This window comes from Pseudopipra pipra, chromosome 5, assembly GCF_036250125.1.
Source record: "Pseudopipra pipra isolate bDixPip1 chromosome 5, bDixPip1.hap1, whole genome shotgun sequence".
NCBI lineage: Eukaryota > Metazoa > Chordata > Aves > Passeriformes > Pipridae > Pseudopipra > Pseudopipra pipra.
Window position 1 is genome coordinate 39416785 of NC_087553.1, and position 26418 is coordinate 39443202.

The 26418-nt window shown below is 41.0% G+C and overlaps 1 protein-coding gene and 1 long non-coding RNA gene across 3 annotated transcripts; one reads left to right on the forward strand and one right to left on the reverse strand.

Moving 5' to 3' along the window:
• The first annotated feature begins 4290 nt into the window (after window positions 1–4290).
• Window positions 4291–23052, forward strand: TSPAN8 (tetraspanin 8). The gene is made up of 8 exons (XM_064655659.1): window positions 4291–4499; window positions 10091–10153; window positions 13167–13295; window positions 13912–13986; window positions 14071–14178; window positions 16435–16584; window positions 19719–19802; window positions 22761–23052. The coding sequence occupies exons 1-8, from the start codon at window positions 4440–4442 to the stop codon at window positions 22812–22814; spliced, it is 723 nt and encodes a 240-aa protein (XP_064511729.1). The 5' UTR covers window positions 4291–4439; the 3' UTR covers window positions 22815–23052.
• LOC135414656 (uncharacterized) lies at window positions 17015–21878 on the reverse strand. Of its 2 annotated transcripts, XR_010430771.1 has the most exons (3): window positions 19209–21878; window positions 18770–19040; window positions 17015–17741 (listed from the first exon to the last, which is right to left on the reverse strand). It is a non-coding gene; the product is annotated as an uncharacterized LOC135414656 (long non-coding RNA). The 2 variants fall into 2 exon arrangements; XR_010430770.1 differs by having other exon boundaries at window positions 18770–21878.
• Window positions 23053–26418: the final 3366 nt, after the last annotated feature.

Genomic DNA, 26418 nt, shown 5'->3' on the forward strand with positions numbered 1-26418 from the left:
TTCTCTTGGCTGGAGTGCAAAAGAACATAGTCACCATGACAGAAGGGTTTACATTGCTAATGGCTACAAAAACCTATTACTTCAAAGCAAAAGTAAAAGCCATAAGAGGCCAGAAATCAGTTCCCAGTATGACACTAACAAGAACCCAGTTCACTCCTACAGCTCATAGGAAACGGAGAAGCTCCAGATCCTGAGCATCTGAGACACAACTTGGCTCATCCTTGTAACAATTCAGGGTGAGGTAGAATGGAGGAATAGAAAGGAGAGAAGTCAGTAGCAGTATTTGGCCCAGAGGGGTCACACAAGACTGCTTCCTGGGTGGATTCTCGCTTGTTCTGAGCTGTGTCTGGGGTGGTGCTGAGGTCAGAGCACTGCTGAGCAGTGATCAATCAGTGCCTCTGAGAGACTGGGCTAGCGGCTTTGGGCTACACACCTTGCTAAGGCAGCTACAGAGCTTTGGGTCAGAGCAAAGAAATCTCATGGCAAAACCTCTGCAGACATGCCCACAGTGTAACATACTAAGTCAAGATCTTAATTTCCTGTTGTTTTTTTCCCGCACTTTTTCTGTCACTATAATAAAGAAGTTCTGAAAGTGAAAGACAGATACTCTTCCTTTAGAGTACTTTAAAAGCAAATAGGATCTGCTGAGAAACAGAGATCCTGTCCCATTGAGGAGACTCTTGGGTGGAATCCATCTGATATGGCTTTTGGTCAGTGTTAAGAAGCAGGCAGTTTAAGGGCACGGTTCACCTGGCCTGGTTTTATGCCTATTTTAGGGTAAGATAAATCACTCCCTAGCAGCCCCAATCCTTGGCAGAAGCTGTGAAGGCACCCTAGATAGCTGACTCAGCCAGCCATACACATGCCTAACATTGGTTGAAAACACTCTCAAAGCTTTTCATGTGGTCAGTTGCAGTATCAGTCTTGGACTCAACTATACCTATCTAAACCATGTGAGGCATGCAGTTTTTCAGAAAGTGCGCTTATTGTTGATCATGTCAGCTACCCAAAATCATGAAAAATGCTGTCAAGGCTGATGACACACAACATTTGCTTCACCTGTCATTACGGGTGAGTAACACTGTCAAAGCATGAAAAAGCTCTTATACTTTGCATTACTGTTTAAACAGGATTTTAACTAGGAAATGCAGAAACTTGTATTGAGTAGAGACCGCAGAGCAACAAGTGAGATTGCAAGAGGCGAATTACTCCTTGGGCTGAAAGACAGATGCTGTGACAGCCTAAAATCCTTGTATACGCTGACTGCTGATTCAGCAGATCCCAAGATGTAGTGATCTCTTTGAGGCTTCAAGCTCCTGTCTGAATATAGTTCTTACCTGACTTCTCTGTTGTGGATTTGTCACCACACTGAGCAGAAATTCTGATGGCAAAAAGCCTTTTATTATTTACTTTCCACATCCCACTCAAAGGCAAGGTTCAAAGACCTCACCGCTACCCAGGACAAACCAGTTTTTCAAGTCAGGACCTCAATGTATGACTGGCTGTACAGTGAATCATCTGATATAGGACTTTGGTCATAGTCTGATCTTGTAGAGGCACCTCACAAGAGGAAATGAAGGCTGTAAAATGAGAAGAAAAAGACTCAAAGTGAGAAAGGCTTGGCAGTGAAAGAAGAAAAAAAGCATTGTAAAACCAACTGTAGCTGCTTGGTATGTGTCAAAGGGGAGATGCTTTACTCCAGGTTCATTGCAGACACACTGACATTTTTTTTCTGCCAAAATATGCCTCTCCCTTTCCGGTTTCTTGGGTGAGACAGTGGGCAAAGTCAGCATGTTGTCATAGCTCCCCTGTTGTGTTGGGAAGCTGTGTGTGTTGCGTCAGAGGGTCCCACCCTGTGCTGCACCCAGGCTGTGCACTGATAACCCTGCTTTTCTAATCTGTAAGGAGGAGCAGTAAGTGAATGGGTTGTTGCAACTTCTTTACTGGGAAAAGCTTTTGAGCGGTTGACAGTAGGGTATAAGCCAATCATCTAAACAGTTAGTGGAGGGGTAATGGGAGCAATTTCACATGCAGACAAATACCAGCAAAATTTCTTATTCATAAGCCTCTGCAATAATCTGCATGACCTTTGTACTTGTAGGTACAACTGCTAACATAATCTGTGCCATAACTGTGGCTTTTCCCTTCTGCAAGACATATAAAAAGCACTGTGTAGCCAGGAAATAAGAAGTAGGCAACCCATAGAGAAGATTAAGCTGAAAATCTGTCACTTAGTGGAAACTGCTTGTTTGCTTTTAATTTTAGATGACATATTTTTGCTTTGGATACCATTAAATATAGACATGAAACATGCAGGAACTGTAGCAAATTCAGATAGATACTGATTTCTATTCATCAGCTGATTTAGCATCTTGAAATCTGGGATCTTACCAGAACTTGCTTGTGGTTATGTTCAACAGATATACTAAAAAAAAAGAAAGAAAAATCTCAGAAGTTCTGGGTATTCGCACGTGAAAGGTCCTTGCCCACTGGCCTTTTTTGAAGAGCCAGTGTGAATGCTCATCTTGCTTCCCATATTATTATTGCCTTTGCACAGTTTCCCTCAGACATCTCTGACTGAATGCCTGGGCTAAGCATCTGATAGACAGCAGTGCTACAGCTCAGACTTTCCTTAATGAATATCTACTCAGTGCAAAGATTTATAGCTGTGTCGTTTTTGTACATAATGCTGCTTCCAAACTCCACTTATAATAAACTTAGTTTGCATGGTCTGATTGCAGACTAATCTTTTCAAATCCTATGTGTCATCTGTGATTCCCTTACTACCCTTTATGGTCCTTTTCGTACAATTTTATATGGCCCTTTAAACTTCTCTCATGATTCATCTGTGGCTGTGGCATCCCTCCATAAAGACAGCCACATTTCTCAACTTACTTATTTATTGAGTGTGTTAGATCTAAACCATACCACACAGATTTTTCTTCCAATCCTTATAAAATCTTTATTTCATGAGCGCAATTATATTTAGGAACATTCTCAGATTTAGGGTGAATATTGCAAAATAAGCCATTCAGACAGCCGATATCTAGAGTTATAATGAAGTATTATTCCAGAAAGGAGCTCAGAAAGTCAAAGGCAGATATAAAGCCACTCCTGAAAATGGGAATGGTTGTGTCTGTTTAAATATAATTAGTGAAAGGGAAGGGAGAGATTACATCACACCTTCATTAAAAAGCTATTTTAGAGAGCAGCTAGAGGAAGTTGTTTTAAATGTAGACTGGATGGGTTTTTTGTGGATCCTACACAAGCCAGATACTAAGTTACATCTTTTTGTCACCATCTACAGGTGCGTTATACACTAACACTTTCTATTTTTTTCAAATACAGACAGCAGATTTGAGGAATGGGGACTGACACTGAAGATTGAAAAATGGGTTTGAGCTAAGAGGGCTTCATAAATCAGTTCTGACCAGTGTGTCCTTAATCTCTTACATTGTGTTCACCTCCAAAATAAAGCTTCTTTTTTATGACAAACTCAGAGAAACCTGTGTCTGACCCTCATTCCTACAAGGATTGCTGTATGGGGCTTCTTCAGAAAATAGGTTGATAGAAAAAACAGAGCAATGATACCTTTATTTTTCCTTCAAGATTCCTAGTTGGAGGGACACAGAAGAAAATAGACAAGACATAAATCAAAACTAATGAAATAAGCTTATTGCCTTGACTTCTGGAATGAATCTAGCTCCTGTTGCTGAGAGGTATCCTGCATCTGATGCCAGAACTGGGATTGCTGCACTTGGGTTCACAACACTTCTGAAAACCTACACAGCAGGATGCTTTGTGCACCACAGCGCTCAGGTTCCTGGGATCCTGACTTGGTAAGGAAGAGGAAAAGGATCTGAAGTAGATACTCAGAGGGAGAAAATGTTGGCAGATTCCTTACCCCTCCTCTGCCAGTATAAAGCAGACCCATCCCTTTATGCCAGTTGAACATTTGAAGTGGTAGTTGTGAACATGACTGAGCAAATGCTGGCAATGATCCCCAGGCAGTGAAAGAGTAAACCCTGCAATGTAAAGCATTAAGAAATGCAATAATTTCCACCTCTTAAAAGCAGGTCTGTAAAATGCTTTTATGCTCACTTCTCTTTCTCCTTAAACTATGACTTCTGCTGCATTATTTACTTTTGAGGTGTGGGATTACGGAGAAGTACAAATCACCATGACACAATAAGGGTCTGGAGACTCAGTGATAACACCTGGTAGTGCTTCCCCAATGCTCTGGTTAATATTTACCCATGGCAAAGGAACTATTTAATTGCCGATAACTTGGTCATAATTTTTGCTTTCAGTAGCAGAGCATGGTGTATTTGACATGGTTTGAGAGGTTTTCTGAAGACACAAACCCAACTTTTGTATCAAGGTCAAACTCTTAGGAAACCTTCTTCTGCAGTGCTCGTTTTTGTCTCAGCTTGTTGAAAATGGCGGGTGTAAGCAGCTGCATGAAGTATTCCATGTTCATCTTCAACTTTTTATTTTGGGTAAGTTGATGTTTAAACTGTTATTAGTGATGTATGAAATGTGTTCACCATTATTTGAATGCTGCAGTTAAAGGAATTGTAAAGAAAATAGAACATAAAATAGAAAGAAAATAGAACATACCAGAGTATGATTCTTAATCAGAGAGGGGAGAATATGTTTAAGTTTTGCCTTTCCCTTTGTCTTTTTCCTTCTAAATACCTTTCCTTACACATTCAAAAGTAGACAAGCCACACGTCTGTCTCCCTGTTCATATTGTGCCCCTCATGTCAACAGACATTACTCAGAAGATAACAGACTTTCCACTTACAGTTCTCTTTCTTTTATTGTCTGCTTCTTGCATCCAAATGGTATGATCTTGAAAATGTAGTTGCAGCAGAAGATGTGGAAAATTCACTTGATTTTTTTAGCCTCCTAATTGATAAATGGTTTTCATATCTTTCTTTGTGGTTCTTTGCTTTACATTCGGTACATAATTCGTTTCTGGTGGTGGACAGTAAATGTCTGTAAGATGGTATGAGCTGGCAGTATTACCAAATAGCTGTATCAAGGCTGATACAGCACAGGGCAGCAGGCAGATTTCTAGTGTTATTTGAACCATATTTGTGTATTTATGACATCTCAGCTGGTTTGCAAGAATTTCAAGTCCTGGAAGCTCTGGAAAGGTTCGAATTAAAGAACATTTCTCTCATGGTTCAACCTCACTCAGATTTCCTGACAGAGGTTTGTCAGGTTCACCAGAGGTTCACTAAAACCATGGTCTCAAGTTGTGCCAGGGGAGGTTTAGGTTAGATATTAGAAAGAATTTCTTTGCAGAGAGGGTGGTCAGACATTGGAATGGGCTGCCCAGGGAAGCGGTGAATTCTCCGTCCCTGGAGATTTTTAAAAAGAGACTGGATGTGGCACTTAGTGCCAAGGTCTAGCAACCGCACCGGTAGTGGATCAAGGGTTGGACTTGATGATCTTGAAGGTCCCTTCCAACCCAGCTGATTCTATGATTCTATGAAACCAGAAGTGGAACTACTAGCCACATTCTGGGCTTTGCCTCAAGAGATTTTATACAAGTTGAAAGGTGATACCATTCAAAACGGACCACAAAGAGTAGCCCTGGAAAATTTGTGGCTAGCCAAAATTAGAAGAATTAACAAAATTCTTTTATAGTTTCTGGACCTTACAAACAAATTCCTGACAGGGCAGCAATGGTTTGGACTGTCTCCCCCATTTTCTCCCTCCACCTCTATAAAGGCAGATTGAAGATATCTGACATTTGTGTTGAAGTTTTTCTGCAACAGTACTTACAAAAATCCGTACATTTCTAAATTGGAATTCCTGCCCCTCAGGAAGTTTTTCCTGTTGTTGTGGTTTGACGCTAGCCAGCAACCAAGTACCACACAGCCACTCACTTACTCTCTGACCAATGGGAATGGGGAGAGAATCAGAAGAGTAAAAGATAGAAAACTCGTGAATTAAGACAGTTTAGTAGGGAAAGCAAAAGCCGTGCACACAAGCAAAGAAAAAAATAAGGAATTAATTCACTGCTTTCCATGGGCAGCCAGGTGTTCAGCCACCTCCAGGAGAGCAGGGCCCCATCACATGTGATGGTTACTTGGGAAGACAAACACCATCACTCCAAGCATCCCCCCTTTCTCCTTCTTCCCCCCATTTTATATGCTCAGCATGATGTCATATGGTACAGAATATCCCTTTGGTCAAGTGGGGTCACCTGTCCTGACCGTGTCTCACATCTCCACGTTATCAACCCTGTGTTCAGCACAAATCCAAAACACAGCCCAATACTAGCCACTGTGAAGAAAATTAACTTTACCTCAACCGAACTCAGCATACCTGTTCACATTCACCTGTATTTACTGTAAGCTAAAACAGGGGCAAATGTCTCAGACTAGCATTAGAAAAGTTCCAAACTACTTCTGAAATGAACATTTGAATAATGCCCCATGCCTCCAGAATTGGTTTCCTAGGGAAAAAAAGAAGGGGGCGCGATCCTGGGGAGTCTTAAAAGTAGCATGTGTGAAACAAACTTCCTATCTTTATGCCAAAGTTGGAAAATCCATACTGTATTCTGAGGAAGAATATGCTGAGAGCATTTGCTGTGCATATGACTGCCTGGATGGAACAGACAAGGACAGGAATGCAGCTGTAGTTAATTATTTTAAGGGAAGGTGTTTAGCACTATCACGATAGGGAAGAATGGAAGAGAGGAGGACAGGCATGCAGCCATATTTAGATTTTTTAAAGGATGGTGTTTAGCACTATCAAGATTGGAAAGAACAGATGTGGTGCAAACAGGAAAATGGGCTTAAGGAGTACAATGGTTCACATTTCTGTCTCTAATTCCTGGAAATCATTAAATTGCTGTAGCAAGGTAGAGGGAACAGTGATTACTCTACATCCACTGGTGTCACAGCTGCTCTCTCTACTGCACAAAGCAGTTGACAAGTGGAAAATTACAGATAGTGGGAAATGAAGGTTACTTTAACCTTAACTAGATAAAAATGACAGTTGCATATTTACCTAGTGTCCTTTCAGTTTACACCCTTTGCAATCTCTCTGGGAGTGTCCCCTCTTAGAAGGCTCAGGAATGGGCTTCCTAGCCTTCTGATGCATTTTTCTAAGCAGCTCTTACAGCATCACACTAAGTGTGTGAGTCCTGGAATAGTCTAAAATAGCTCTGCAAAGTGACTATGGCTTCACTACATGACATGTGTCCCCTGGGAACCTACAGTCCCATGAGCTCATGCTGGGCTCTAGCATATCAATAGAGTTTTGCATCTTCCCAGTTTGCTGAAACATAGCTGATCATGGGTTTTTTAAGATCTGTACTTTGGAGGTGAGTGCCTATATGGAGTTTCTAATAGTCTTTAAATTAATCTTTGTCACTTTTGTGCATTAAACCTCACACATATGCCAGATGTTTCCTATTTCGCTTCTTCAGAGTTTGCAGGATATCCAGTCTCACCTGCTGCCTCTATTGTGTCAGCTTCTGCTATGCCACATCACAAAAAATTGTAGAATTACCTTGGTTTTTTCACTAAATATTGATATGTAATGCCAATTTGAGGCAACATGATTTTTAACAGAGTAACTTTGATCAGTTGTTTGTACTGGACTTGTAGTTCCACCTACAAACAAAGTGGCCCCTTTTCCTAACCTTACATCTGAACATCTCGATTCCTGGAAGTAGCAAAGAAGCTTAGCAGTTATGTTGAGCCATAGACTGCATTCTCTGTAAAACCTTCCTAGTACTGTTAATTTCAGGTATCTCAAGGAAGTGTTCCAGTCAAATGTTTTCCTGAACAGAAGCAACCTTGTAGAAAGCTTCTCCTGATACCCTTGAACTGCCTGAAAAGTGTGTGCCAATGGAGGGAATTCCCTATAGGTTTGGTATTTTTGTGTATGAGAAGTGCAGAGTCTTGATATACTGGTGATCCAGAATCACAGCAGGCTCATCTGAGGTGATATTAATTTAACTAGGCTGTATTTCTTCGTCAGGCCAAGACTGAAGGGCTTGAGAAGAGAAGGATCAATCAAATTTGATATACAGCAGTCTTGTTCCTGTTCAGTTCATGAGACTGAGATAAGATCACTGATTCTTTATCAAGAGTTGAGGCAAAACTACAATAGCCATCTAGTTTTGGGAAAATGGGTGAGGACCTTTGCAAAGACACTAATTTTATTCCGTCGGAAAATACTGGTTTCATTAAAAATGGAATTTCTTGATATGAAAGTTTCTTTAGTTAAAACTTTATTTTAAGAAAACTTAAAAATTAAGATAGAGTATTCCAGCAAACTTGAAATGTTCAACTTGGACTCTTTGGGAACAGACCATTTTTATTTGTAATTTCAAAACTTTTCTCTGCATATTCTTATACACTTTGTATATTATGAAAATAAACAGAAACAAAATGTTAAGATTTTACTGAAATGGAACATTTTTTATCAGACTAAACCATCTCTATTTATAAAATTAAAATATATACACTGCTTACTAAAATTTTGATTTATAAGTGATGTTTCTTCTTTTGCGTGGAGGAAATAGATACTGTAGTATTCCCATGTGACTGGTAAGTTCCTGTACATTAGCTATATTTACTTCTACTACTGTGCTGTATTTTTATGGGAGGTCCTACGTAACAAGAAAGGTGGTGTGCCAAATTCTGTTTGGATTTGTAGCAAAAGATGCATCAGTGGAAATTTTCACATTAGCGAGCCCATGTTGTCTGACGGATAGCCACATAGTGCTGCTGAACAAGACCCAAAAGTAGAGTCATATGATACAATCAGTTTCTAGGCAGATTCAGTGGGATTCACAAGGTTTCATTGGGAGCTCTAGTTAAATTTGATAATGTTTTAAAGCTGTCATTGATTGTACAGCTTTTCTTTTCGTGTTTAAAAGGTACTTACAGGAGCTTTACTTAGAGTAGGAAAATATGTGGTACTCATGTCTAAGTGCTGGCTCTGTTCCATATTAAATAATCTGCTGAAGTCATTATAGTCTTTGATGCTGAATATTATATGAAAACTTTTGAGGGGAAAATATTTTTAAAGAAAAATGATCTAAAAGACATAAAAATAATTATTTTAATTCTAAAAGGTTAAGAATAGTCCCAGCCTTCATGGGAAACTCATAACAACATTTCAGGGCAATTTATGACTTCAGTATTAATGGTATACAGGAAGATAATTCTAAATATGACTAATCTCTGATCCTCAGTGATCTCTCTTTCCTACCAATCGTCTCAGTAGGCACAATTCTTACTCCTCATTAGCCTCTTAAAAACCTGTCTCCAACGTCTAATAAAGAGAAATTCTGTGTTAGAATCATGATGAACAAGATTAGGAATAGGGTGACTGTTGTACAGTGGAGTAGTACCTCAACAAATAATGAAACAGGAGCTCAATTAGTGATGAAGTAATGTATCTGGACCTGGGATTCATCTTCCCTGACTTCAACATCTTTAAGCAAGTCATTCTGGTCTAACATTCACATGTACATGACCAAGTATGGTTGTTTTCTGTAAAAATATAATGGAAATAATTACTACTGGCATTTTATGAGGACTATTCTAAGGACTGGAGATGGCCAGATACTGCTGCATTGGAAACAGCAGAAAAACTTTATTTAGAACTTTTCCTGGTAGTTTTACCACAGAGAATATGTCTCTAGATATGGGTCCTGAATAAATCTAGAAATAACATTTATGCAAACATCCCTTGTCAAATCTCACATTTCCATTATACAAGAAATGTTGTTTACAGACATGTTATATACATACAATAGCAATTTATATTCCTCTCGGATCTGACAGAATTTCTGTGTGCTTCCCAACCACGTCTATAAATCATCAAGGAAATGTGTAGTCCTCTGAGGTAGAAATGTCAGGGATTTGGTGCATACCTGAAGATCCAAATTTTCCTGCATATGAATCAATATTCTATGCTCCAGCAATTCATGTTTCTTTCACTTTGCCAAACAAATGATTTCAGAAGTTTGGACAGCATCTGGTGCAATTTGGATATTGAATGTTAGTAAAAATTGTTGACTTTTCTAACTTGTCTTTGTTTTCTCCTGCAGTTGTGTGGTTCCATTATTTTGGGAGTCTCCATATGGATACGTGTTAGCAAAGATGTTCAGCAGGTAAATGCATGAAGTCATACCAGCACCATGTAAAATGTGGAAGCTACTACATACATTTCAATTTACCATCTTCATTTCCAAAAATTTTCTATGTTTTTGTTGAGGTGGTTTGTGTGGGTAAAGATTAATGTATTTTATGATGTTAAGATTAAACAACATGGTGCAGGCAGTCAGATAAAGTGATTGATGCAAGCAGAGATATGTGACTACAAGAAGTGTCTGCTAGTATTATTAATGTAGTTTCATGCAGATGCACACAGATTTCTGCTTGAAAACATGTGTCTTTCTCCCTTAATGGAAACTAATGATGTTATTGATTTCAGTGTTAGAATAATGAGGAGCCATGCAGCTCACAGATTTTCAATATTTTTCCCTATTAGAATAGTATAGTCATATATATTCCTAGGGTTTCTTCATGTATTTATAGGGGATATTTTTGTCTCTCAATAATACAATTCTTATTTCCTTAGTAACTGCAACTTTGAAAGAGAGCAAGGATTTTTTTCTATTTTCAACAGCTCCTTAAAAACACCGTATCCTTCCTCCCTCATGTTTATATAGAAAGAATTTTAGTTACCCAAAAATCTTTACTTAGAATCATAGAATCAGCCAGGTTGGAAAGGACCTCTGAGATCATCAATCCAACCCTTGATCCAACACCACTGCAGTTACTAGACCATGGCACTAAGTGCCACATCCAGTCTCATCTTAAAAACCTCCAGGGACGGACAATCCACCTCTTCCCTGGGCAGCCCATTCCAATGCCTGATTACCCTCTCTGTAAAGAATTTCTTCCTAATATCTAACTTAAACCTCCCCTGGCAGAGCTTGACCGTGCGCTCTTGTCTTACTGATACCTGCCTGGGAGAAGAGACCAACCCCCACCTGGCTCCAACCTCCTTTCAGGGAGTTGTAGAGAGTGATGAGGTCTCCCCTGAGCCTCCTCTTCTCCAGGCTAAACAAGCCCAGCTCCCTCAGCCTCTTCTCATAGGAATTGTGTTCAAGTCCCTTCACCAGCCTTGTTGCTCTTCTCTGGACTTGCTCCAGCACCTCAATATCCTTCCTGAACTGAGGGGCCCAGAGCTGGACACATTAAAATGTCCTGACAGCCCTCCTAGAGGGCACAAGAGTCCCTGAGTTCCCCTCCTGCATTTTTGTATGGGTTATTAAATTACTTCAGACTTTATGACTTTCTTTTCTTCAAAGCTAGGAAAAATACAATTTTGAGGAGCCCTTGGTCTTGCAGACATGCAGCAGAGATTGGTCCTGTTGTGGCAAAGGCCCTTTGCTCCCGTGGGCCCTTTTGCCCAGTGTGCACCCAGTGGCACTTACTCTAAGGTTTAAGCAGTATATTCCTTCATGTGAATTTGGGGCATAGAAATACAAATGAATTGGAAAATTTAACTTTTATTCTTCTGTTTTCAAAAAGGCTTTCTAGTCATAAAAGTGAAAAAATGGCCTGATGTGAGATGGAAACATTTTTTTCAGCTTTCAGTTTGAGGCTTTAGTATAGATTAAGCTGCAGTTCTTCAGATCACTGCCCTGCTGCTCTAGCACAGTCCATCAGTTAAGAATAATAGTTTTTAAGTCAGTATTTTCCCATCTGGTAATAAAAAGATGGTGGAGATAGGAAAATAGCTTTATATGTCTCCTGCCATTTGGCTGATGACACTGTTACCTTTAGCCAATCCCAGATGTCTCATGACTGGCAGAGGACAGATCAAGAGAACTTGGTTCATGACGACATTGTGTCACTGGGTAAATTAAGTCATGGTGGAGAGCTCTGCCATTCTGTCCTGTGGAGGAGGAAGAATAACAACTTTCACTCCTCAATCAGTATTTTGCTAGAAGCTAAAATTGCCATACTTGCTAGTTGACAGTCTCTAGAATGATGGCTCAGATGGTACAATGGAGCTTGGAAAACCACAACCACTATTATCGTTTCTTATTTTTTGAGAGATTTCCTATTCAGAAAAACATACTTAAATGTGTGACAAACTACTTTCCTGAAGTGTCACTTAGTATTCCCCAAAAATCTGTGAATTAAAAGTTGGGACCAAAATTGAAAGAATTTTCTCACAGTTTTGCTTCCAGGCAGGCAAAGTTCCCATTCAAAACCAATGTATATTTCTCCTGAGTAATAATTGAGCAGAGCATAAGGATTTGGCTGTAGATGAATAGAGCTTTCTAAGAATAAATAACTTGGAAGGGGAAAGAACAACGCATTCTTCAAATTATACTTGTCGATATACCTTTGCAATTATCAGAAGACAAATGTGACAATTTCCAGACATTTTTGCTAATCTTGGCACCAGTCACACTGGAAAACATCCTTTGAATGCTTTCCTCTATTTTGGCCTTTGGCCTTAGTCAGTCCTGTGGGAACTGAATAATTTGATATTTTATAATATTGAGGTATATGAATTGTTTAGTGAACATCCCACACATCAAAATAGAGTCCTCATCTCTGAGGGTAATATTAGAGATCATGCCTAAGAAAAAAAAAAAAAGGAAAAAGAAAGCTCCTTTGGAAAATACATCTATTTCTGTAATGCTGTAATATACCCAGCATTGCTCTGAGAAGTGTTCTCTCAGGAACAGCCACAGACTTTGTTCCTGGCCTTCTAATGACAAACAGAGGTTTTGTTTCTTTAACATTTGGTTAATATAGGAGAAGTTTTGAGATAATCAAGTTTGCTACTTCCACTAAAAAGCAAAGATTCATCAACTGAAAGCCAACTGAAAACCACTTTAAAGACAAGACATTTTTATTTACTTGGTAAGTTGAGTTTCATCTTGTGTAGAAACAAAGATTGTGAAAAGCCAGGTTCTACTGAGCTCCCCACTAAAACATTTAAGAAGGTAGCATTAGACCTTTGTTTATTTATGAATTTCTCTGTGGTTGCCAGACTTTTCACTTATCAGTTATGAAGTGACTATCTTGTTTTGGGGGATATAGATATTTTTAGGAGGACCTTCTTGTAGTTGAAAGACTTTTTTCCTCTCATTTCAGGAGCTGGAGATAAACAGCAGTACGTTTGCAGCGGTTGATCTGCTGATTGCCGTGGGCTCCATCATTATGATCCTTGGGTTTCTGGGGTGCTGTGGTGCTGTAAAGGAGAGCCGGTGCATGCTGCTTTTGGTAGGAAAGAAAAACATTTGTCTACCTTTAGCAGACCACAGCTACATTTGACGGATAAAGTCCTTGCAAGTAGTATGGGAGCCTTTTAGTTTAACCAAAAGCACTTTTATGATCATATGTTATCATTGCTTACCTTGAGCTTGAGCCTCTTCTGAATTCTAGTGTGGTAAAAATGATGGGTGGTCTCATCAACAAGACGAGAGGGTCCAGAGAGACTTGAGCTTTTTTTCCATCCAGCCATCACCAAAGTTCCCTCCGTTAATCCTCCCCTACTACCTATCCCATTTAATTTCATAAATTCCCAGTTGCTCCCTTTGCTGGTCCACCCAGAATGTCCTCCGTGTCCTCCTGCCCAACAACTTTCACGTACACATTGCCCACCTTGGCACCGCTCTGGTGTGCACCTTGTTATGATCACAAGCTGCACACACTCTGTCTCGAGCACCTCATTTTCTTATCACTAAAGAAGAAATAAGTGGAGCAGCTCTGACTGGAATTGCATTCTACCTACATGGTTTCTCAAGCACATGAAAGATTAACGGTAATTTAGAAGATATTATGTCATCTTGGTTGAAAGTACTATAGTTTCCTCCCCTTTTTGTTTTTTTTTTCCTAGTTTTTTATTGGACTGCTTCTTATCCTGATTCTTCAGGTCACAGGAGGTATTTTAGGAGCAGTGTACAGATCTCAGGTACAGTATTATTCTATATTTTCATTGATGTCTTCACAGAGTTTTATTTGTACCCCAAAAATAATAATATATTTTAACCTGCAGGTTGAGGCATCCGTTAACCTGACTCTAATGGCTAGTGTGGATGCACTGCAAAGCTCCTCACAAGATTCTAAAGTGTTTCAGGAGAAGTTCCAAAAAATTGAGAGAAAGGTAATTAAAAAGCAATAAAGGGCAGGGGTTGTTGCTGTCCGTTCCATCTCTGCTTCATTTTATGACTACTCTGCTGTAGATTTGAATTGTATTTCCTGGAAATGGGGAAAGGTCTGACTTAAAGGCAAGTTAAAACACTACAGAAGATGCTTCTGTTCTCTTGATATGACATGGTCTTTCTGTAATGATTTCTTTGTACAATAGTGTTTATAAGAGCAATGAAGTAAGGACACACAACATGCAAGTGAGACTGACAGTTAGCTAAACTCTTTCATGAGAAGGCTGCCTGCTCCTTTGTTATAGCTTTCCCTTCTGAAGGAATATTGATCTTTCACCATGTCCCAAATAAGAACCATCCAGTACTCTTGAGGAAAGACTACTCCAGGGATGAGGAAAACTTCAGGAGTGTAGTTAATTTTGGAATATCCTATTGTCATTAAATGACACACCTTACTGTCTGAGAAGGGGGAAGAAAATATGATGAGAGGTTTGTTTTTATTGTACTTATACTTTTCCTGGCTTCCCCCAGCTGCAAAGACTCCAGCAGATGGACACTTAGTGCTAGCTTGTTCCTAGGCATCACACAGAGAATACCCTTGAATCTCACTAATATCACCGACAGCGTAAACCCTTTCCCCTTCCACTAGTACAAGGATCTGTACTGCCACGGTCCGAGGGGGGATGGGGCCGTGACACAGCACAGATGGTTTCAGGAGACAAGGTAGGGTGCAGATGGAATGCTTTATTGAGGTGTGCCCAGGATTTTTTATCAGTTCAGGCGGGGAAAGGGCCAGAACATGGGGTGGAGCATGAGACAGACAAACAGGGGAACAAATCGGGATAGGGGCACAGGCAAAAGGGGGAGGAATGTGGAAGGGGCGAATAGTAGCTGTCTCCTCTCTGCAGCTTCTTCAGCCAATCAGAGAAAGGAGCGGGGAAGCAGGGAGCAGGCAAACTCGTGGCAAGACCAGGCAAGTCCAGACTGTGCACTGTGTAATGTGAATACAATGAAACCACATAATAACAGTAAAGTCCATATAATAAAGTCCTGTCAATTGCTGTATGTCTTTCTCCACGCCTGGAACCTCTCCCATCCTGAATCTTGCTCCTTCACACTGTACATTGACAGAATGCTTGCTGTTTGATTTATTTTTTTAGTTCCTAAGGGGTGATGACTTTGATGAATAGACTTACAGTTAATTCCTATGTTTTTAAATACTGCTGCACGAAAGAAAAAGAAGAAAGAAACAATATTTAGGTGTCTTACGTTACTTCCACTTCTTCTTCCTCATTCCACCCCCAGTCTTGTCCTCTGCTTCTGACACAGCTTATTTCTTCTGATATAATAGGGAACTCCCTGGAGAGATGATTGAAGGGTGAGCAAAATAAAAAATCCCATAATGACTGTATTAATTTTTAAATAGACCAGGACTGGTTTATTGTGTCCCGCAGCCTTTGCTTTTATACAAAATTATGTGAACATTTCCAGCTGCTTTTTAAAAAAGGGAGGACCTCAAACCCAGGTCTGCACCCCCGAGCTTTAGTGGCTTGAATAAAGTGGAACAAGAAATTGCACCTGGTTTAGGTTTCACAAACCCCAAATGGAGCCCTGGTCTCCTCAGATCATTTCTAATTTAAAGGGATCGTTCAAAGATCACTATTGTTTTTCTAGATTTTAGAGTTTTATGTGTCTGAATTTTACATTTCCAGCCTGGTTTTTCAAGATGTGAAATGTGGATGTTACTGGAGCTGTTACTTACGTTCTGCAAGTATAAACTACAAAAAGAAGACTTGATTCTCAAAAAATAGTATACCCAGTGTTGTTCTATGTTCCAATTCCATTCTAGCATTGACAATTACTGGCTTTATAGTATGTTAATGTTTTTTGAGCACTTTATCATGAAAACCAGGTCTTTTTCCCCTATTTCTTTTCTTTTCCTTTTCTTTTTTTTTTTTTAAACTTGTGCACTTTCATTCTTATAACTGGTATGGAAATCATAGAATCCCAGAACATGCAGAGTTAGAAGGGACCCACAAGGATCATCGAGCCCAACCCTTAGCCTTGCAGAGGACCATCCCCAAGAGTCACACTAAATGTACAGGGTGTTCGCGACATACCAATTTGGGCCAATTTCCACATGGTAAAAGATAAAAGAAAATTTGTCCTTCATTGTTCCTCTCAGCTCACTCACCTACTCTCCTCAAACTGAATATCACTACTTTTTCCTCATCTCCCCATTTCCTCCTTTCCGGCAGTATCAATGCTGTGGATTGCTGAATGGACCTGAAGACTGGGGAAACAATTTTAAAAATCCTTCTGGTAGCTATCAAATCTGTCAGTGTGAAGTAGAGACGTCAGCGCAAGACCTCTGCTTCAACTTTCAAGGCAGATACGTCTATAAAACGGTAAGAAAAATGTAATGTTCCATCTTCTTTCCACAAAACCAAGTTTTAACCCAAGGTTGTCTTTGGTGACTGGCATAGTCAGCAGTTCTGTATCTTTCCAAAAAAGCAAAATTTTGTCTTCTTTTCTTTACCCAGATGCCTCTGTGCCATTTGTCAAAAAATTACTGTGAATACATGAAATACTCTCCTCCTCCCTCTTCCTGGGATGCCTCAGCAGTCTGCAATGGTTACTATTGGTGAAAAAATATTGTGGCTGTGAGGCCAGGATGTACCTCTGGGTCAGAGTAGCATGTCAGCTACCCTTTGGCTCTCATTCCTACCTCAGACGGTTATGTTCCCACCTAGGCTCATTCTGGTAGTAGATATGTTGACTCAGAGACTTTCAACTTGCTAAGGGATATTGAAAAATGAGCACATTAAATGCAAGACCTTTGGAGTTCTATAATCCTTTAATAAAAAACCCCACATTCATTTAGCAGGATCTGCTGGGAAGAAACCTTACATGTTATAGGCTTCATGGCAACATATTTAAAATGTGATTTCCTACAACTATAGCCTTTTGAAAACTTTGTAACAATTAATAAGACAAATATCTGATGACAGGCAACAAGAAAGAATACTCAAAAATTGGTAGATGGACAGTAAAGATCTCAACTAGTTAATTTCAAGGTTTACCTGTCTCCTTACAAGGAAATTCGGGCTCTACGCATATGTAAAAAAAAAAAAAAAAAAAAAAGAAAAAAAAGTCCACAGAATAATTTAATTTTTAGGATGCTAGTGGTGCAAAGTTTGCCAGTGTGCACCTTCCATAAAGCAGATATTAGCTGATGTCCATTCTGGTTGTACACTTCTGTAAATGCACAGCTCTCTAGTCAAGTTCTGCCCAAACAGTAATTTCCTCCCTGTGTAGTCCCACAGAAGGAAACACTCTTTTAAAGCAAAGGAACAGTCTGGTTAAGTAGAGGATGCCAGAACCCAATCTAGAAACAAGATATTTATAGAGAGGCTGTTTTGGCCACATTTTGGCCTTGGGCAAACCCTCAAAGGACACACGAGAAGCCATCAATGAAATTCGGCAGGTGCAAGATGTTGCTCACGTGAACTCAAAGATTTCATAGTTGTGTGAGATGCTAGTAGAGACATCCAACTCTTGTGATCTGGGAAAAAAAAGATTTGAAGATCAGTGCAGTTCTGAGTCAGCTTAAATGAGAGTGGTTTTCAGATGAACTAAAAGACATTAGTCTTCTCCTTCTATTGTGAGGGAGAAAATAAAGTGAAAGAATATAACTATATTCAAGGGGAAGGTAGTTGTAGTGTTGTAGCAGTAATGTAATTTTGATGAATTTAAGCTGTACTTGGGTTTTGCTACAGTGTGCAGAAGTATTGTCAATGCCTGGAGAAAATGTAGTTATTGTAACAACAAATGTATGCATATATTCAAAAGGAGAGTAGTTCTGCATGGAACTTCAGTTATGATCACTCCCTTCCACCCTCAGCCCAAGACCACCAAACATTTGACAAAATTAATTTTTAAGCCAGTTTTTATAACCAAATATTTTCAGTTGAGCCAGACTCTAATAATAAGCCTTCAAGCTTCAAATCCAAAGATCAGATTGGTGGGAAACTGAAGTTCTTCTTCAGATCTGGCATGGCTGCATTGGCTCTTTCCTAGCAGTGAATGATTATGAAGTGAAAGTAAGAACAAACACTTCTTTCCTTGTTAACTGAAAATCATGCAAACATTAGGCATTACAGCTGTATGTCTTTGTTTGAAACTTTACCTTTTTATGGTCGGGTACTAAATTTATCTTTGTATTTGGGAAGGCAATGACTAGATATCTTTCTCAGAGCATAAGGTACTGTGGCAGTTTGAGCCACATCAGAAATCCAGAATCCAATTTCCAGGCTTCCCCCCACCCCTTCCCACAACTTATCCCAACACTGGAGAGAAACTTTCAGGCCAGAGGCTTCTATAGGGGGAAGGGGAAGTATATACATTTATTTACACAAATAAATACTATACAAACTAAAGGCAACTATATATATATATATAGTATTACACTTCTATCAGTCCTTTAAGCCCCTCCCTTTAACTTTAGTCCAGGAGAAGCCTTTCAAGGCTGATATGTAATGCAGTCTCTCTCTCGTGGGAGTGTTCGGGAACCTGAAACACTCCCTCACCAACCTCCAGCTGGTTGCTGAAGTCCTTTCTCCTCACGAAGTCCAAGAAGGTAGCTTTGAGTCCTTTCTCCTCGGTCCCATGTCAGTCTCTGCTGTGTCATTCTCTCTCTCTCAGTCTCGTACCTCGGTTCACTGTTGCTGTAGTGTAGCTTATCACAGTAGGCGTTTGGAATCTTCATTCCTCCAAGTCAGTTTTTGGCTGCCCCGGTCAGCTTTGGCAGGGCAACTCCCGAGCTCTTTTGGCCCGTCTCCAATTTCGCCTGGGATTCTTCTCCCTAGCGCCGAGCTGCTTCATTATCAGCCTGTCCACTCGGCTCTGCTTCAAAAGCTGAGCCTCTCCTCCACTTTACAGTGGAGGGAAAGAAAAGGTCCCCCTCCACAGCTTAACTGCAGAAAGGGGGCGGAAGAGGGCTTAGCTGCAAGGCCTGCCTCTCTCCTCTTACCTCAGGTGCTGTGAGTCACATCCCTCATAAACACTCACTCTAAATGTTGTTTGTAACTCTGGCCTAGGTAGAGTTGGGGGGCCGCAGGGCTCCCCTCCCCCCCAGAGGGGGAAGAAGGAGCCCAGCCACCCCCTGGCCTTCTACACCTACACACAGCAGACACCAACAGAAAAAACCTGCCAGCAGCTTCTGGTGGCTGTGTATATATGATTTTTAGCAGAAGCGAACACGACAAGTGGTGATTGGCTCTCCAGGGAACACTGCCCTGGCACCCAATCACCTCAGAGCCCCCAATTCCTGGGGGGATCATCTCAAACCATGACAGGTACACATAGCTGTGATTTTGTGTTCATTAGCAACAAGCCAAAGTAAATTCAAATAACCTTTCTTTAACACAGAATTAAAGGGAGAAAGCATGGGTGAGTTATTTTAGCAGATACACTCCTAGTATTAGGATAATATTAGGATAATATTGCTTATCTGTAATTAATCATTTTGTCTTATTTTCAGCCTTGTGGAGAAGTGATTATCAAATACCTTAAAGACCATCTGGTCATAATTATGGGGATCGCCTTTGGACTGGCTGCTATTGAGGTATGAGAGTACACCATTAAAGTATTTAGTAGCTGACAAGCAATATGTTCTACTTAGAAATACACTGGGAATGGGATTAAAACACCTGGCTTGCTCAATTAATAGTCAAGGGAAAACCGGCTCTCATCTTTGCTATAATCTTACTGTTATTTCATATAAACAGTATATGGCTGCTGTGCTGTGAACTTCAGGTGAGATCAGACCACCCTGCTGCCTGTGCAAGCTTATCACATGGGAATATTTCTGCAAAAAAATTGACAGTCCTGCAGCCAGGCTGTGGCTTGATAGCGAGACTGGTGGACAGACAGGCATGTGCATATATAGCGCCAGAAGACATAAAGCAGAATAGCCAGACTTTTCCTCCTCTTTTTTTTATTTTTGTGAGAAAAACTCATCTCCTAAGAAAACTTAGCCCCTAAACTACATATTTGTATCATGGAGAAACTGTAGAACTAAATTATAATTCTGAGGCATACTTTAGCCATCAAGATGGTGCATGAATGTGTCTGAGTGCACACTTGTGACACTCCATGCTTGTGTGTAAAAAAATTCAGAGTATGTGAACTGTTTATTTTAATTGCCTCATCATACACTGAAGAATAACATGCACAATTTTCTCTGAAGAGAGGAGGAAAATAGGTGAGGTTATCCAGTCAGCTACTTGATTTGGATTTGATTAGGAGAAAATAACAAAGAAATGGGATTTCATCATGTTGCTTTCTTTGGTCATTTTTTTCCTTTTCACTCTTCCTCCTTGGTTTCCCTCCTCCCCCACTCCCCATCAGTGGATGTTTGAGAGAAAAGCACAAATGACAAAGATTGCTGTGCAGCATTCATTCTGTTATTCTAAGTAAAAACTCCTTAACATTATTGGCAGAGGATTGCTCCTTGTGGTAGAAGAGTGGGCAAGAGCCCCAACTCAAAAATACACTTCCAGGAAAATAATAGTAAGCAGGGAAGAGTTACGTAGCTGCAGGACTGGGAGCAGACAGGCCACCAACTTCTTACTTGGCACAGACTTCATGGCATCTAAAAAGCTATATGTGGCAGGTCAGATCTCTCACTCATATACTGGCTTTGGGGGAAAAACAGGTGAAATACACCAATGTTAAAAGGCCTTAAAAATATAATAAAAGTGTAAAATTACATCTGTATCCCTAAGGCAAGTTATAAGTCACTTTGCTCTAGTTACTGCAGTTATGTGAGTTGTAGCCTTTAGTTCATTGGCCATCATTCTTTCTTGTTCTCCAGTTGGCGTTTTCTGTGGTGGCTGCCTCTCCCAATCATAAAAGGATTAGAAAACAACTTGAATAAACAATATGAGCCTCAGCTGGTACAAATTGTCAGCTGGCAATTTATACTTGATAAACATTTAGCCTTTCCAAAGATATTAATTTATTATGTCTTCTCAAGCAATTGCAAATCAAAGGCCACATGCATAACAACCTCTCTTCTCTGGAAAACCCCAGATAAAAAGAAGGGCCCTTCCCCTCTCTGCCTGCTCCATTATGCCACTTGTGGGCTGTTACTGGTTTCAGCTCACCCTATTAGTGGAAATGATACTGAAAAGAAGGGCCCAGTTTCACCTGGGCGCAAGTGAAAATACGAGCATGCCCTGTCAGTTTATTCCAGCTGTGAGTCCATCCCCTTGTCTTAGCTGCACCCCTGGTGTTACATATCCTCTTCTCTACCTCTTCCTTAAGTAAATTAAGTATGCTGGTGTTCATGTCAATAAATGTCAATTGGATGCTTTCCACTTTTGTGGAACACCTTCACAGACTGGTTAATTCTAAATCTGGAAGGAAACTTTCTGATCTTCTGATCTCACCAGCTGTCTGTCACAGGCTGTGGAATTTCACCCAGTAATTCCCACCACAGGAGGTGACCCTACTGAATTTTCTATTCTAAGTAACACCTTCTTCAGTGGAATCAGTGTTTCTATCCCAAATCTATTACTGATGAATATAAAATGTTGGTTCCATGATCATTTGCAACTCAAAATGATGGGGTGCGTGTATAAATGTGTACCTGTATACAGTAGGCACACACATATGTATACCTGTATCCATAACACTTCGCACATATATTTACAAAAAAGAGAGTGACAGTGGAAAAGAAGAAAGATTTCAAAGGGAAATTGTTGGGGTTGACAGCAAGCCTGTCAACCTGGCATTTATCGACAAAGCAGTGGACATAAACCAGATTACAGTATATCCCTGAAAGGAGGAGAACACAGCATGCAAAAGAATGTGGGCAACTTTCAGATAGGAAGAAGATGGAAGACAGAAATGGACTTCCTGTACTTTCTGTAAGTCAGGATGACTCAACAAAAGCTGTGTTTACTATTTTGCAACCAATCCTGGTGTGTGTATACATGAAAGTACCAATAGCAGGTTGACGTGTGTGATATGTGAAAAGTATAAATATTTGCAACCTGTTACAATAAAGTGATTACAGCCTTCTTGTAATCCTGTCCCTGCTTTGGAAGAAGATTCTATGTCGCATTGGCTGTCCCCAACTTTAACAGCGACAGGAAATGGCCCTTAGAATACCCAGTGAAAATTCCTCTAACTTTATTAGAAAAGAAAATACTGGATTTTTGTCTGAATTTCTTGAACTTCTTAGTAATTGCTGCTCTTTTACAGCTACCAACTGCATTTTAAACACCCAGAACTACAGGATTTCCCAACCACAGAGGCAATCTATCTTTTAAACAAATGAAACTTCTCCACCGTGTCTGCAGTCTTACCTATGGTACATACTGCCTTCATTAAAGTGGTTCTATTCTGTAGTCACGTTCTTTAAGAGTTACATTGGAAAAGATTGTCTTCTGCATAGCAGATTTAGCCTACATGTAAATCCAAGATATTTGCAAACAAAATATTCCTGCTGTGTATCAGTTGTATCCTGGGATTTCCAGAACAGCCAAGTAATACCAGAAATGTCTTTGTTTTCCAGATTCTTGGTTTGGTGTTTTCTATGAGCCTCTACTGCCAGATCCAGAGAAAATGAAACTGTGGAAGTGTCAGAATGACATCACCAGCCAAATAGAAACAGTTCTAGATAGAAGGATATTTGGCTTGTCACATTCAGATAATTATATGCATGATCCAGGCAGCTGTACTGATGAAAACAGCAGCCCTTGCATATGTGGATGCTTCACAATTTTCAAAATGACCTCTTTATACTTCATAAGGCTTAATTATGTTAATATGATTTTTTATTTGCAATAAACATCTTTGTTTATGTTTCTGAGGTGTTTATTTTGTCCGAAGACAGTATTTAATTCACTTTGAGATGCTGAGTTCATCATGCAGTGTGCCCACACAGGTGTTACACCAGCCATAGCAGTCACTGTAAACAGCTGCAAACCATCATGCAGTGGATGACTGCTCTGGGGAACTCAGGCCCCCAGGCAACTTTGCTTGTGGGGCAAGGTGTTTTCATTAAGAGAGTCATGGATCCGTTTGACATTTGATATGGTCAGTGTTTTGTTACTTGTGAGAAGTGCAGGGACTAACTTGTCTCCAAATAGGAAAGCTGTGTTTCCTTTCAAGGGTGTTTAAATCAGTGTCTAGAGATGAGTTGGTCACCCTCAAACCCAAATGATGTTTAGGTTGCATGCATGAGCTGGATTTGGTGGCACCTGTTTTGCAAATAAGCATCAATGGTGAAACTCAAGCTCACGTGGAGACAAGGTGTACACGGGAGTCATGTGGGTGAGGCTTCACCTGGAGGAGCTCAGGTGAGCTGTGGGCTTCATAGCAGTGAGTGGACTAACACATGGCACATAGCAGCAGCCATATAAAGCCTGCCTGCCTTTGAACTGGCCAGTGTGTGCAGGTGTTGGGGCCCTGAGGTGCTTACAGCCCTGACTGTCCCTGCCCAGCACCCTGAGGTTCCCCCAACACAGCCCACGGCCCAGGACCCCATGTCAGCCTCCTGGGCTGGTTGATCCCTGCCCCACTGATGTCATGGCAGGGCTGGTCTCCAGCTCTCTTGCCCAGCCATGGGTCCCACTGAGCTGGGCCCACCTCTGGGCCTGTGTCCTAGTCTGGCCTCAGCCCATCCCCAGGAAGTGCCTGGTGCCAGGGACTGGGGCCTCCATGGTGCACCCCCTGCTCCATTTCTGACTGGAATGGAGAGACGGGCCCTGCTGCCAGTCTCTGCCCTGCCTCTCCAGGGGAACCCATGTGGTCCTGACCCCAGAAGAATTGCTGGCCTAGGTTGCTTCCTGACAGAAAGTAAATGGCATCAGGGAGAAGATTTTTTAAGATACAGAGATATCTAATTATGCCCACTGGGACCTGCTGAGGTTTTCCACAGCACGCTGATGGCCTGCCTGCTGTGTGTTGGGTTGGGTGACTTCATCAGCCCCACTAGACCTCCATCTTCTTCTGTAGGAACAGCTTTCACAGAATCACAGAATATGCTGAGTTGGAAAGGACCCTCAAGTATCATTGAGTCCAACCCTTAGCCCTGCACTCATTCCCAAGAGTCACACCCATTCCCAAGAGTAACACCATGTGCCCAAGATTATTAGACCAATGCTTCTTGAACTCTGCCAGGCTTGGTGCTCTGACCACTTCCCTGGGGAGCCTGTTCCAGGACCCAACCACCCTCTAGGTGAAGAACGTTGTTCTAATATCTAACCCAAACCTTCCCTGACACAACTTCAGCCCATTCCCTTGGGTCCTGTCATTGGTCACCACAGAGAAGAGATCAGTGGCTGCCCTTTCTCTTCCCCTCACAAGGAAGTTGTAGACTGCAATGAGGTCTCCCCTCAGTCTCCTCCAGGCTGAACAGACCAAGTGACCTCAGCTGCTTCTCACACGGCTTCCCCTCGAGGCCCTTCATCATGTTTGCTGCCCTCCTTTGAATGCTCTATAACAGCTTAATATCTTTCTTATATTGCAGTGCCCAAAACTACACACAATGTTCAAGGTGAGGCTGCACCAGTACAGAGCAGACCGGGACAATCCCCTCCCTCGACTGGCTGATGATGCTTTGCCTGATGCCTCCCAGGACACAGTTGGCCTTCCTGGCTGCCAGGACACTGCTGACTCATATTAAACTTGCCACTGACAAGGACCCTCAGGACCCTTTCCGTGGCACTGCTTTCCAGCATCTCATTCCCCAGTCTGGTAGACAAACATCCAGGGTTGCCCCATTCCAGGTGCAGAATCCAGCACTTTCCCTTGTTGAACTTCCTATGGTTGGTGATTGCCCAGTCCTCTAATTTGTTGAGGTCTCTCTGCAGGGCCTCCCTGCCTTTGAGGGAGTCAACAGCTCTTCCCAGTTTTGTGTCATCTGCAAACTTGCTTAGTATCCCTTCTAGTCCTCCATCCAAGTCTTTTATGAAGATGTTGAAGAGCAAAAGGCCCAAAATGGAGCCCTGTGGAACCCCACTAGATGACTTTAAACACTTCCAGACAGCTGCTCTTAAGAGAAAACCACATACCATGCTCTTCTAGTTTAAGACCCCTCAGGTGCCCACAACTGTCTTGAAGCACACCCAGATTGGTCCCATCTTGATAGAGCCATGCAACTGTTGCTTATAAATACCTTAAAAGCTTTCCGTGAGCAGAGACCTTTGTCCATTCCTTATTCTGACAGAACTGGGTTCAGGTAAAATTCATCTTCAACAATTACTTTCTTTTAAAACACAACCAGAGGAAGTTTCTGTCCCATCCCCCACTCTTTCCCTAGCACTCAGACCATTAGGTCAAGCAGTGATTGCTGCTTTGAGTAAATCATATGTCTCCCAGGAAAGTCATCTAGCTACCAGACAGTTCTGGCACTTGCCCTTCTCTCTGCTGAACTTCAGAAACTGTGCCAGAATAATTCAAATTTTGTTGGACCAGATAAAAAGCATGACTCCATAACCTAGCTGTACTAACTAGAAGAGGAAATGCTGGCTTCCAGTTGCTCCTCCTCCCTAGATTTTTTTCTTATCTTGCATATCTTATCCATGATCTGAAATCCTGAGAGCTGAGCCCAAATCCACCGAGTGGCAGCTGAAGTCCTGGATATCACTATGGAAAAAAAATTGGCAATATAAGGGCAACACACAGAGACAATTGCATCTTCTTCCTCCTCTTTCCCATGAAGAAGGAATGTTCTCCTATTTGAATAAAGGATCAGGGGGTCTCCCATAGAGAGAGGTCTTAGAGCTGTGGATGCCTAATGGATGGATATAAAGGGGAAATTACAGCTCATCCTTGCTGCCAGAAGGAATCAACTTCAGGCAGCTGTAAACTTGAGTATTACTGCTATGGATTTGTAATTAGCATTGACATGAGATTGACAATGTACTCTGGCTTAGACACCAGTCTGGTTCTGTACGCTGTGCTAGGGGATCCAGATGTATAAAAGCAAGGTGTTAATATGTCTAAATTTTGGTTGTCTACTGCCTGGCTTTGGATATAGTCTTCAAAATATTCTTTGCTTGCATCAAAATAATGACGTATGATACATTAGACTTCGTGTTAAGACACTTAAAACTGTTGATTTTAGAGTATTACAATCAGAAGTAAAACATGAGAAAGCAAGAATTTTATCTGTCACTGAGGTCAACAGTTCCTCTGTTTACGTAGGCAATTTGTCTTTATTCCCT